Here is a 12981-nt window from a genome sequence, read left to right as displayed (position 1 = left end):
AGAGTGAAGGGGGATGTGCTACATGCATTTAAACAACCAGATCTCCTGAGAACTCACTCACTATCATGAGAATAACAAGGGGGAAATCCACCCCCATGATCCAACTGCCTCCTACCAGGTCCCTCCCCCAACATTGGGAATTACAATTCAACATGAGATTTGGGTGGGGACACAGAGCCAAATCATATCCAAACCTTATCAGACCCACACTTATTTCCCTCCCTCCTTTTCTTCCTCCCTCTCTCCTTTCCTTCTTTCTTTTCTTCTATTAGGAAAGATTATGAAAGACTTTCAAATAGGCAAAAAAAAAAAAAAAAAAAAAAAAAAAAAGGTTGCCTTTCATCGTCTTTGAGCTATTTTACAACTCTGTAAGTTGAAGAAAACTTAGACTAATGCAGATTATTCTTGCCCATGGGAGTACAAATGATTGTGTCCAATGACATGCAGTCTATCTTTACCCTGTAGATAGACCAGTTTTATTTCTGTATGTAAGTTGATTTCAGCATTCCTTATTGGCTTTACTGTGGGATTCTCTGAATACTCCTTGCAATGGGTTGTAACATTTGACTGCTTCTATCATAAACTAATGAGTTAAAAATAAAATCTTTGATACATATTCATTTTATATGAGTAAAGAGTTATGATTTTTACCTTAAAAAATGATCTTTTAACATTTTCTTCGTCCTTCCCTTCCTTCCTTCCTGTTAACATTGAATAATTACTATGTGCCAAATTTGGTTCTATTACCTTTTCAAGATTTATTTCTTTTGAATTTCACAAAAACTCAGAGTAGGCATTATATTACCCTATTTTATTTACAAATGAGAAAATTGTGACTCAGGGAGATTAAGAAACATAACTCTGCTTGTAGGAGAGCACTGACTCATCCAGGACTGCTGACTCTGAACCACCTGGCCTGGGACTGAGGAGTTTCCCAGGACACGGACTTTTAGTACTAAAATGAGGAGAGTCTTGGGCAAGCCAGGATGAGCCTATCACCCTGCATAGCTCCAGAAAGCCCAGGAAATGGACTCCACCATGTTTAGCTACAGATGTCCTGTCTTATCTCTCAAGCCCTGCCCAGTACATGCTGGTGTTTTGCTTCAGGGCTGTTGTCACCAAGTTCTTAGTGTTGTGCCTGCAAATGCCCCGGATGACTTCACTCTTCCCTATGCTTTTCAAAATATTGGCTGCTTTATGTAGTGCTCCAAGGAGGGCTCTTTTAGTTCCTGTGCAATGCCCTGTGTCTATAGGCCTTTCCTTGCTCGGCCAGCAAAAGCCAAAGGTAGAGTTTTGTTGCTTCCTTCCCTGTTAAGATTCACTTCCTGCCCAGAGTCCGATCTGAAAACAAAAGACCCTTGTTCAGCACAGCTTCCTGTGTAACAACATTAAACATCCCCTCAGCAACCATTATACAGGAATATTATAAGACAACTGTGCTTTCTATGCCCTAAGCTACAAGAGCACATTGCAAAGTTTTGTGAAGTCTTCCTAAGTGTTGGGGCATACACAGATTTCCTGAACATCCCGGATAACCCCTGGATGGACTGAGAGAAATAGGCCTCAGCTGTTTCTCTTATCTTTGAGGAAGAGAAATATTGGATATTTCCATGCATTGCAGAATTCTATGGAAGTCACTTGGCTGGAAAACCGGGTTTCCCCCATCTCATAGACTGTAACTGCTCTGATCCAGAAAGTGGCTGGAAATTTGCTGTTAAAGAACTCCAAAGGTTAACAGGATTAGACTCCCACCGACCAAGTTCAAAGAAATGCTTTCAGAAGTAAGCAAACAAACAAACAAACAAAATTAATCAACCCTCTAACAACATATATATTTTCTGGATTCAAGGGTGATGACTTCAAAAGTTAATTCTTTTTTTTTCTTTTCTTTTCTTTTTTTTTTTTGGCTGAGCCTCATTCTGTCACCCAGGCTGGAGTGCAGTGGTGTGATCTTGGTTCACTGCAACCTCTGCCTCTGAGGTTCAAGCGATTCTCCTGCCTCAGCCTCCCGAGTAGCTGGGATTGTAGGCAGCTGCCACCATGCCTGGTTAATTTTTGTAGTTTTGGTAGAGACAGGGTTTCACTATGTTGATCAGGCTGGTAATTCTTAAAAGTCTCTGTTGCATTAATAGTGAACTCAAAACTTTTTTAAAAAACAAACTTTTAGTGTTTAAAAAAATGACATTTGGGGATAAATTTTGCTTATCAGTTCACTGTTTTCCAGTTACAAAAAGTGCTTAGAAATCAACAGTAAGATAACATTTTTTTCTGATTACAAAAATAATATATACTGCTTGCAGAAAATTAGGAAAACAGAATAAAGAAAAAAATAATTTTTCATAATTTCATAACCTGAAGATGGATATCTACTACAAAAAATTGCGATCTGACTGTAAATAATTCATTGAGTTTTGCTTTTAGCCTTGACCTTGAATTTAGCTCAAGATCACCACTTCCCAACATGACTTTTAACGGTTGCCCTGTAGGGTTTTGTGGATTTGCCATCATTTACCTAACCAATCTCTTATTGTTGGACATTTATATTGTTTCGAATCTTTTGCTTATAAATAACACTGAACTTACTGAGGCAGATACACCCTGTGCATCTTAGGTCCCTAGGAGGTCCTTAGCAATCCCTAGAAGGGTAATTGCACCGTGGTCTGAGGTTTTGATTGGGAACATCTGCTAGTCACCTTGAAGACAGTAGGATTTATTCGAAGGATTCTTGACCTGGGAGGCGCCTGGAACCAGGGCGCTCAGGGACTGCAGCTACGTTCCTGGCCCAGAATCAACCTTCCAGGATTGGCTTGGTGAAAGCAGGGCGGGGCCGAACAGGAGGACTGGGCGTGGACACTGCAGCAGGGCCACCTGGTGCAGGGAGGGATGGTGTGGTGCACTGTGACCCTCATAAATCCAAAGGTCTGGCGGCCAAGGCCAGCAGCTCTCGGAGAGCTGAGATTCTTGGTGCTGGCTGGGCTGCTGGAGACAGCAGGTACCGTGTTCCTTCGGGAAGGTGGGGGCTAGGACTGTGGCTCTTTCTACCCGATCAGACCCCGGTGCGAAGAGGGAGTGTAGCAAGAGCCCAGGCAGGTTGTGGGGCCAGACCACGTTCTCTGTCAAAGTCCAGGACCCCCAGAACCTGCGGTCCGTTGATTGCCAGGATGCCCGGCAGTGGAGCTCGCAGACACTAGCCCTGGCTGAGCATTTATTGACACAGCGCACCCTCTAGTGGTCATTTCCCATGACCAACCGAACAGGCACGGATGATACTCCTTGGTTCAGCCTCTAGCCCCCCAGGTCTGGGAAGTCTGTAGATTCGCATTCTCCTGGGACCCATGAGGCAATGGTTGAGGGTGGGTTACAGGATGGGAGAGTGTCTAGGCCCAACTCTGTCCCTAACTTGCCTGTGTGGCTTTGGCCACATCTCATCCCCCTCTGGGTCTCACCTTGGCCATCTGTGAAATGAGAATGGTCATGCTAGCTTCAGAGGTTTGGCCTGGGGAAGGGGAAGGGCTCTGAGCCTCTGCTCCCCTTGCCCACTTTCGGTAGGCTTGGGACCTAGCGTTGGCTGGAGCAGGCATGTGCAGTGTGGTCAGAAGATTCCAGGGCCACTGGGTTTGGGGTATGATAAAATGTACAAATTCAGAGGCAGGCCCTCCTCCACTACAAAGATCACTCTTCCTACCTTAGGGTAAACAGGTTCCAAGCAGAGGAGGTGACCAGGGTGGCCAAGAGCTCAGAGCCAGGCCCCCTTGAAGGTTGGAGGGACAGAAATTGTCCTATCTGGAGGTGTCTTGGGGATGGGGAGGCTTCTTGGAGAAGGAAGTAGTGAACAGATTTCATGGGCTCCAGGGATTGGACAACCGTGAGTTCAGGGAGCAGGTACTTCAGACAGGTGGGAAAACAGCTCAAAAACCAGTTGGAAAGGGTAGCATTGGCAGGAATGACTGAGTAAGGAGCACTTCTCCCCGAGAAAAGCAATGAGAATACTGGCCAAAATTGTCAAAACCAACTTTTTCAGAACTCTGAAAACTAATCAAAAACTTGCAACAATCCAAGGTGTACCTATTTTTTTTTTAACAGGTAAATATTGGTAAGAACAGTGAGCTTGATGGCATTGTCCTTTTTTTTTTTTTTTTTTTTTTTAATAGAGACCGGGTCTCACTATGTTGCCCAGGCTGATCTCAAACTCTTATATTCAAGTAATCCTCCCTCCTCAGCCTCCTAAAGTGTTGGGATTACAGGCATGAGCCACCACATCTGGCAGAGCTTGATGGCATTTTAACTTGCCCTAGTCCCATCCCCTTCTCCTGAGACCTGTGGTAGCCTTGAAACCCAGTGGTTTCATAATCATGGTGGAAATCAGCAGCCTAAAGACAAACAGAAAGATCAGAACAGGGTTGGAGCTTCTGCAAAGTCCAATTCCCAGATAACTGTCATTATTCAACTTGTCTGGTAGTTCCCTGGAAGAGACTCCACTTGCAAGGCTGTGTTCATTTGACCTGACTTGGTGCCCATTCAATGCACACAGCCTTTTCTCTGAGGTTATTTGTTGAAAGTAATCAGTGGCAATTGTTTAACATTGCAGCTGCCTGAGGCAGTGATAATGGCTGGGGCCAATAAGAAGCTAACAAAAATTTTAAAAGGAAAAGTTGAGGAATGAGCTCTCCATAGAAGGCTTTGAAAAGCTTTGGCATATTCCTAGGAATCTACAAATGTTCCCTCTTCTGTAGGTTCCTCTGATGATGATGGTGTGTGTGCATATGTGTGTGTATGTGTATTTGTGTGTGCATGTGCATGCTTGTATGCATGTTTATATGTTTGTGCATGTGTGTGTGTTTCACAAGTGCTCTATCAGCTCTAGAAATGGAAGAATCTCAAAGGTTTTCTTTCCCTTTTTTTGAGACAGGATCTCACTCTGTTACCCAGGCTGGAGTGTAGTGGTGTGTTCAGAACTCACTGAAGCCTTGACCTTCCAGGCTGAAGTGATCCTCCTATCTCAGCATCCCAAGTAGCTGGGACTGCAGATGCATGCCACCATGCCTGGCTAATTAGTTTTTTTTTTTTTTTTTTTTGGTAGAGATAGGGTCTCCCTATGTTGCCCAGGCTGAAGATTTTTCTTTATTTAGGTATAAAAAAATACAGTACTTGTCATGCACCAGTGTGGCCAATATATAGTCATAATCTGTAGAGCAATTACTACAATTATAGAAAATAGAAGGTTACAGGAATTGTTTTTCCAACTAAAAAACCTGAAGTAATATTGTTAACCTAAATAGCAACCTGCTTATTATGCAAAAACCCTTATTCTATATATCTGTGAGAGCTAGAAACTTGTAAGTATCATTAGTAAAAAAATCATTATAAGAAACTAGTTATTGGTTAAAACAAAAAAGTCAGTGTTATCTACAATCCCTTGCAGTGTGAGGGGTTTTGCCCAGAGTGGGAACCTCAGTCCATGATGAAGGGTGAGCTGGATGTCTCCTTCCCTGCTCATCTCTGTTGACTGATGCCACTTCTCCAAGGTGTGTTTGCAGTGAAACGTTCCAGTGGAAGATGCTCGGTTGATCACAGAGTTTGGGCAGGGCAAGTCCTTGCCTTCTGCAAGGTGTGCCTGAGGTTCGATTCCCTGAGATGTGACAACAGCGAAGTGTAAAGGCACATGGCTAGGCTCTGTCATGCAGTCATGAGTGGGTTTGGACATTGGCCAGTCTTGCTAAAGGCCACATCTTGGGTTCCTCTAAACCAAGGGATAAGGAGTAGACAGAGAAAAGAAAGAGGGCATGGATTGGCGACTAGGTGAGGCAGAGAAGGGAAGAGCTGTCTGCTCTGGGAATATCTGCCCCTTCTCAGGCAAAACTGGAGGGGTGCTGAGGAGTCTCAAAGCAAGGTCTCAGCTCTTCCAGGCCTTCTCCAGAGGGGATGGGTGTGGAGGTGGTCCTCACCCTGTGATCTGTCACTCTTGATCTCCACCGCCCCTCCAGGATGAATTCACAGTTGCTTCGAAGTTCAACAAGCCATTTCCCTGAATGTGGTTCGGTGCTCAGTACAGCTCAGCCCAGGGAGCTGAGGGACTTGGCAGGCCAGTGAGGTCACTTCAGGACCCAAGGTCAGGAGCTGCCATGGGGCCCCTTCTTCCCTCTTGGCAGGCCTGGAGAGGGGCTGGGGAGTGGTGGGGCACTTGGAGTGGAGTATGAAGGAGTTGGAGCAGGGCCAGGGCTCTTGAGAGAGGGCATGATGGACGGTCACAGTCTCCCTTGGGAATGGGCTGCGGAGACTCCTGCCCCACAAGTCAAGCCATCCAGGCCTTTGCCTCCAGGCAGATAGGGACCAGGACCTCACCAGCCTCACCACGGCATTCAGGGACCCTAGAAAAAGACCCTCCAGCAGTTGAACACAGGCTGTTTTGCTTTGCAGCCTTGGGGAGCCAGAGGAAGTCTTTGAGTTAGACGGCGGTCTGTGGGTGACAGGGTTATGTGGATGTCTGAGCCCAGACAGAACACTAGCCTGGATTTGCCAGCATTTGAGAGTAGTCATCACTGACATATGCTCCCGGATATTTCAGGAACCTGGAGTTTGCTATCCCAAGGCTGATGAGGTCTCTGGGACCCAGGAGGAAGGGGTGCTGGGCTGGGGAGTCAGTGCCATTTTTGGAGGCTGTGGTGCCTAGCGTCTGACTGGCCTGGGCTGCAGGGGGTTTGGGCCCCCAGGCCCAGAGTGGCCTCGGCCACCTAATACAGCAGCTCTTCCCGGGGGTCCGAGCCGTACAGCTCAGCCAGCATCTTAAACCTGGGTCCCCAGTCGTTAAGGAAGTCGTAATCTACGTCAGAGTCGGACGAGTCGGTGCCCAGGGAGCTGAGGGACTCGGCTATGGACTCCGAGCCCTCGTAGCCGTAGATGTGCAGCGTGTCGTAGGGGGGGCCATCGCCGTCGTGGTCCGCCTCGTCCTTCTTCACCTCGATCATGGCTGCCATCTCCCCGGGCCCCCCGTGTGCCCCCGGCGCGTGCCGCGGCGGCTTCTGCACCTGCGCGTAGAGGGATGGCCGGGCGTCCAGCGCCGGCCGCGGGGGCTTGGCCCCACCGCGGCGTACCGAGTTGAGCACCGACACGTCGTAGCTGGTGGTGTCCATCTCGCCGCCGCCTTCCTCGTCGTAGGTGACCAGCTGCTCATGGATCTCCGGCACGCTCTTGCCGTGCGCGCGGGCCTGCTTCCGGAGCCGCCGCCGCAGGAAGATGAGCAGGGCGATCACTGTGGCCAGGGAGCCGAGAGGCAGAGTCAGACAAGGCTGGGGGCCGGGGCGGCCCCCCATGTCCCCATCCCTGCCCCGCCCCCTCGACCCCATCCCCACCGCCCATCGTGCCCCCATCCCCGCTGCCCCCTCACGCCCCCATCCCGGCCGCCCCCCAACATCGCACACCGCCCCCCGCAACTCCCTCGCGTCCCCCCCTGCATTCCCATCCCTTTGGCCCCCCCTTCCCCTGCAACCCTATCCCTGGCCCCCTACTTCCCCTGAAACCCCCTCCCCACCATTCCCCCACATACCCATCCCCGCCATTCCCCCACACCCCGTCCCCGCCGCGCCCCCGCACCCCCATCCCCACCTCCCCCGACACTCCCATCCCTGCCTTTCCCCCACACCCATGGGCAGGTGCGGATGTCCGGCCTGTGGGAATCTCTGAGGGGTGTGGCTATGTGAGGGTCTTGGATCCCTGAGGAGGGGTGGACCGTAAAGTGCAGAGAGTTTCTAAAATGAGGCTCAGGCCTTCTAGCTTTGAGTTACTGAACAAACTACTACATACATAAGTAAAGCTGGGATGCCCTGGGAGGCAGCCCTGCCCCACAGCCTCAGTTTCCCTGTCTGTAAAACAGAAATGATGACTTCCCTGCTCTGTTTATATTTGGGAAGATGGTTGCGAGGTTAAATACAATTCTATTTGTGGTGGGGATGCCATCATCATCATTAATTATTAATAAAGGAGAAATCTCTGCTGGAGAAGCCCCAGAAGGGGAGCATATTGAGGGCGCTCTCAGGGGAGCTACAGGCAGGAGAGGCCTGGAGTCCATATTGCAGGTGCCCTGTGGCTGTATCCAGGCCTTGCCTTGAGTTCCAGGGCGATCTCCAATCACCTGAGGGCTTCCTCTGGAGGATCAGCCCCTGCCTCATCTCATGGCGAGTGAAATGCAGGATACAGTACATCACTCCTCTCCCCCCATGGGAAGAGGCTGGGGGGTGGCCCCACGCTGCCTCCCAGCACCCTTGTGGGAGGAGGCTCCAGTTCCTCATCATGGGAACATTCCACCTTCACTGGCCGCCTCCCTTCCCAGCTTCACTCCCCCTCTGCCTTAGGAGGTATCCAGGGAAATAAACCACCTCCCAAATAAACCACTTCCACCCCAATCCTCATCCCAGGGTTGCTCCCTGGGGAATCCAAACTAAGGCCTACAATGCTCCTAAAATTTCCAAGGCCCAAACAAGAAAAAAGTATCAAGTATCAAGGCCAGAGGAATTCTATAAAAAGAAAGAAAGCACGTGGAGACAATCTAAATTAGAAGTTTTTAAACTTTCCATTTTAGAACTGGATCCTTTTTCCTTTTTCAAAAATAGGTTTCATGTAAATACATGCCCAGAACAATGCCTGGCACACAGTAAATGCTGAAAACATCTAAGTGGAAGGAGTGACTGTTATGTATAAGTTATTTTAAAGTGATACTGGCCTGATGAGTGGGGGAGGAGTCCTGAGCCTGGCCCCTCCTCCTCCCTGGCTCATCCCCCACCGTGAGCACCCAGGTGGATGGAGCTCACATCCTATATCCTGCACATGAACTGGCCAAGGGCTGCATCGCAGATCGGAGGCAGGGTTGGGCCTGAACCCCTGGCCTCTACTTCTCCTGTGAAGCTTCCCCTCCCCGCAACACCTTCCATCCCCTTCCACCCACTGCCCAGCACTGACCTGTGATGGTGAGGATAGAGAGTAAGATGGCTACCACTGCCTGGATGCTCACGCCCACCTGGGCGGACATATCCTCGCAGAAGGTGAACTCGCCCTGCTCGTTGCACTTGCACACGGCCACGGTCAGTGTGCTGGTGCCCGTGCGGCTTGGCATGCCATTGTCTGAGATGACCACGGGTAGGAAGTGGACCTTGGTATGCTCCCGGTCAAACTGCCCGTACTTGACTGTGATGTTGGCCGTGTTATCTGGAAACACCAAGGCCTCGGAGTCAGGCTTTGCCATCTGCACAGATGGGGAAACTTGGCTCCTCCAGGAAGCCTTCCCTGACTGCACCAGCCCGCATGCTGCCTGGGCTGCTTTTCTGCCCTTTGCACCCAGCACCTCTTGTTTCAGCCATCTGAGTGCAGGCCTGTTCCTCCATAGAGGGGATATTTTGGGGCTGCTGCTTTGACCCAATCTCCGAGAATGCCTTGGTGAAAGAAGGTAAAATCCTTTGCTTTCTGTATTTGTGAGCAACTGATGCCTGTCCCCTTCCTCTTCTCTAACCCCACTCCAGTATCAGCAGGTTTTCTCTTTCAGCTCTATTAATGAATGCACTGTTTCAAGCTTTGACAAGCAATGGGGAAAAATAAAGTTTTAAAAAGTCTTTTAGCATTAGGTTAACTTCTAAGGCAGCTTCAGCTATCTCTGAAAATCCATTGTTACATTGTTGAAAACAATGGGCATGTCCCTCGGGGCACAGAGAAAATGATTACATATAGAATTGTGGGTTTCCTCGGCAGTTTGGAACTGGGAAATGCTTTTGTCCAAATATTGGCCCCGCCCACCTTCCCAGATCCAATCAGTGATTTCCTGTACCCAAGAATCCCCCAGGGAGCTTTTAAAACACGCTGATTTTCAGACCCCTATGATCACACACACATCTTATTCAGTGGTTCTGGGCAGAGGCCAGATAATCTGCCTTTTGCAGGGTCTCAGGAGGTTGTAATGTCAATGATCAGAGAAGGATCCAGGGACTCTCTGCTCCAGGATTTACATAGCTACACAGGCTCCACACACTGGATTGAAAAGCCCAGGAATCCATCTTTTAGATTTTGAATGAAAGCCAACTATATTTCATTATTCATAATTACATTTCAGCATTAAGTCTATTATATTTCAAATAAACTATATGTCATTGATGCTTATGGGAGAAACTAGAGATTTTGACATGCAGGTTGTTCATGATATAAGTGAATTTGACACCAGCAGGCTTGCCTCCTATTGTGTATGGGTGTCTTTGGGGTGGCACTGAATCTTTCTACTGTATTGCAGATCCCTACTCTGAGATGGGACTGAGGTGGACATTGGGGAGGGGGTGACATTTTTGCCACATTATTTAATTCTAATGACAACTGGGTGTTGAATGGTCTGTCATTGACTTGTCAACACATCAGGGCCACCTTCTCCATCCCACAGGAGTCTCCTTAAGGACTGGTCAGTGGCTGATCCCTCAAGTCTGCCTCCAACTCTCAGGGACCCCACTCCCCAATCTTCCTCAAAGGTAGCAATGGGCTGCTGCAATACAGCCATCCTCATCCACCATAGTTTTGCCCATTAGGGACAGGCAAGAATTCCATCCCATGCTGGGTGAAGGATCACTCTGCTTGAACCCAAGGGGAATTTTCTCTATTTTTCTGAGGAAATTTCAGAGGCCGTGGAAGCTTGCCTACTTGTGGCTGGAATGAAGTCAACTCAGCATCATCATTCAAGTCGGCACCTGCTCCTCAGAAGCTCTGATTGGCTGCTAATGACATCACATGGCCACCCTGCTAATCGTGAGTAGTCATTGTAGCTGAATTAAAACAAAGCTCACTGTATCCTTGGGATTTAGGACTTCATATTTCCAGTTTTGACTCTTTGGGAGTGACCTCAAAGTTCCATGTTTAATTTGCAGTTTTGCTGATGCAGAGAGCCTCCAGTGTGGGAGAGGACTCCTTGGCTAGTTCTTCAACAGAGCTGACTCCCTGCATCCCCACATCTGTTCTGTACTCCTTGCTGGCTCCTTGCAGGCGATGTGGACTTGGGAGTTTGGATGGAGTGTCTCTGATCATTGCACAGACCAATTGTACAATGTACGTGGCAGGAATTGTACAAAATATCTAATGATTTGAAAATCCCAGTGGGAGCCTGCCCTCAATTTGCTGGCCTGGTCTTTGACCTTGGTGCCTCAAGACTCAACCTCACCCCGACCCTGTTAGTGCCAACTGACTGCATTTGTTCTTTTTTGGAGACGAGGTCTCGCTCCATTGCCCAGGCTGGAGTGCAGTGATATGATCATAGCTCACTGCAGCCTCAAACTCCTGAGCTCAAGTGGTCTTCCTGCCTCAGCCTTCTGAGTAGCTGGCACTACACGCATGTCTGAACTGATTACTTTGATGCCTACCGTGATTATCCGTGAGGGTAAAGTTGTTCTCAGTATTCAGGGTGAATTTGAACTTTACATTTCGTGGTGTTATGTCCTTGTCTATTGCGGAGATCTGCAGGACCAGCTGGGGTGTGGAAGACAGGAGATAGTCAGTGATGGTGGTGGGGTGGTCTGAGGTTTAGCGATGGAGCCCTTGGGTTTAGACCTGACCATGGCTGTTTCCCACCTGCAACACTCACCTATTTAGTTCTTCATAAAGCCACTCTTTCTACTCCCCTGCCCTGCCAATATACTCCCCATACATTCTCTCTGAGCCTCAGTTTCTCTACCTGTACAATGGGCATAATGTTATTTTCCTCAAGGCTATTGTACAGGGGAACTCTTGCTGACTCTATTGAGCAGTTCTGCCCCTCAGCCTGCCCCAGGGTGGTGCTGCCTTCCCCTCCCACCTGAACCAGACTCACCTGGCCATGGGCAGCATTCTCACACACTTTGGGCTGGTAGGGCTGGGCAAACTCCGGGGCATTGTCATTCTCATCCAAAACTTCAATGTGGACTTGCACAATGGATTCTTTTCCTGTGGGGGTTCCTGCAGGGGAGAAGACTGTCACCATTATGGGCTCAGCTGATGCTGGCCCTGGGGGTGGAAGATGTGTGGAAGGAGGGCTGCCCTATGGAGGCCACTTTTTGTAGGAGGAGAATGTGGAACAGAGGCCCGGGATGGTGTTCCGGAAGAAAGGAGTTTGGTGGAGGGGGAGGTGTTAAATCTTCATCCATAAGGTTTACTGAGGTATTACTTTGATTATGAGAATCAAAAAGGTAAACCACCTAAGTGCATTAAAAATATTGTAATTAAATTTCTAAAATAAAAATTTAATTATTTGATTAAATATCTAAAACATAATAAATTAATCATAAAAGAATTGAAAAGGTAAACAACCTAAGTAAGATTGGTCAGTAAATTAGGCCACTGGAAAAGAATGAAATATATGGCCACTGACAATGCCTATGTAAATTACATCTTAAAAATATAATTAAAAAAATTTTAAGGCCAGGTGCTGTGACTCATCCCTGTAATTTCACACTTTGAGAGGCCCAGAAGGGAGGATTGCTTGAGGCCCAGAGTTGGAGACAAGCCTGGGAAACATGGTGAGACCCCATCTCTACAAAAAACTAAGACATTTCCTGGGTGAGGTGGTGCATGCCTGTAGTCCCAGCTACTCAGGAGGCTGAGTGGGAAGGATCATTTGAACTCAGGAATTAGAGACTGCAGTGAGCTGTGATTGTGCCACTGCACTTCATCCTGGGTAACAGAGTGAGACCCTGTCTCTCCCTTAAAAAAAAAATTAGCACCATGAGAAAGTGGTTCTGGAATAAGGTTAAGTAAAAATGTGGAATATATTATCTTACACAAACATTACAATCTCATGTAAGTATAAAAATATGTATAGAAAAAACAAAAATACAAGAATGTGCTAACAGTAACTGTCTCTGCATGGTGGCATTGGTGGGAGGAGTATTTTCTTCTCTTTTTCTGTATTTTCCACATTTTAAACTATTGAAGTATAAAGATTCTATTAATGGGATTATGTGGAGGAGAAAGAAGCAAAGACTGATCTGG

General features: G+C 48.0%; 1 protein-coding gene across 1 annotated transcript in view; it reads right to left on the bottom strand.

The window, feature by feature from the left end:
- Nucleotides 1-5096: 5096 nt before the first annotated feature.
- Nucleotides 5097-12981, bottom strand: part of LOC105491471 (cadherin 5) — a 38622-nt gene continuing 30737 nt past the window's right edge. The window contains exons 9-12 of the mRNA XM_071084679.1: nt 11825-11949; nt 11379-11484; nt 8953-9198; nt 5097-7249 (exon numbers count right to left, since the gene is read on the bottom strand). Coding sequence (XP_070940780.1) covers nt 6732-7249; nt 8953-9198; nt 11379-11484; nt 11825-11949 — 995 coding nt within the window. The 3' untranslated portion in view covers nt 5097-6731. The remainder of the gene's footprint in view (nt 7250-8952; nt 9199-11378; nt 11485-11824; nt 11950-12981) is intronic.

This window comes from Macaca nemestrina, chromosome 18 (assembly GCF_043159975.1).
Source record: "Macaca nemestrina isolate mMacNem1 chromosome 18, mMacNem.hap1, whole genome shotgun sequence".
Classification (NCBI taxonomy): domain Eukaryota; kingdom Metazoa; phylum Chordata; class Mammalia; order Primates; family Cercopithecidae; genus Macaca; species Macaca nemestrina.
This window is presented reverse-complemented; position numbering and strand designations above follow the sequence as displayed.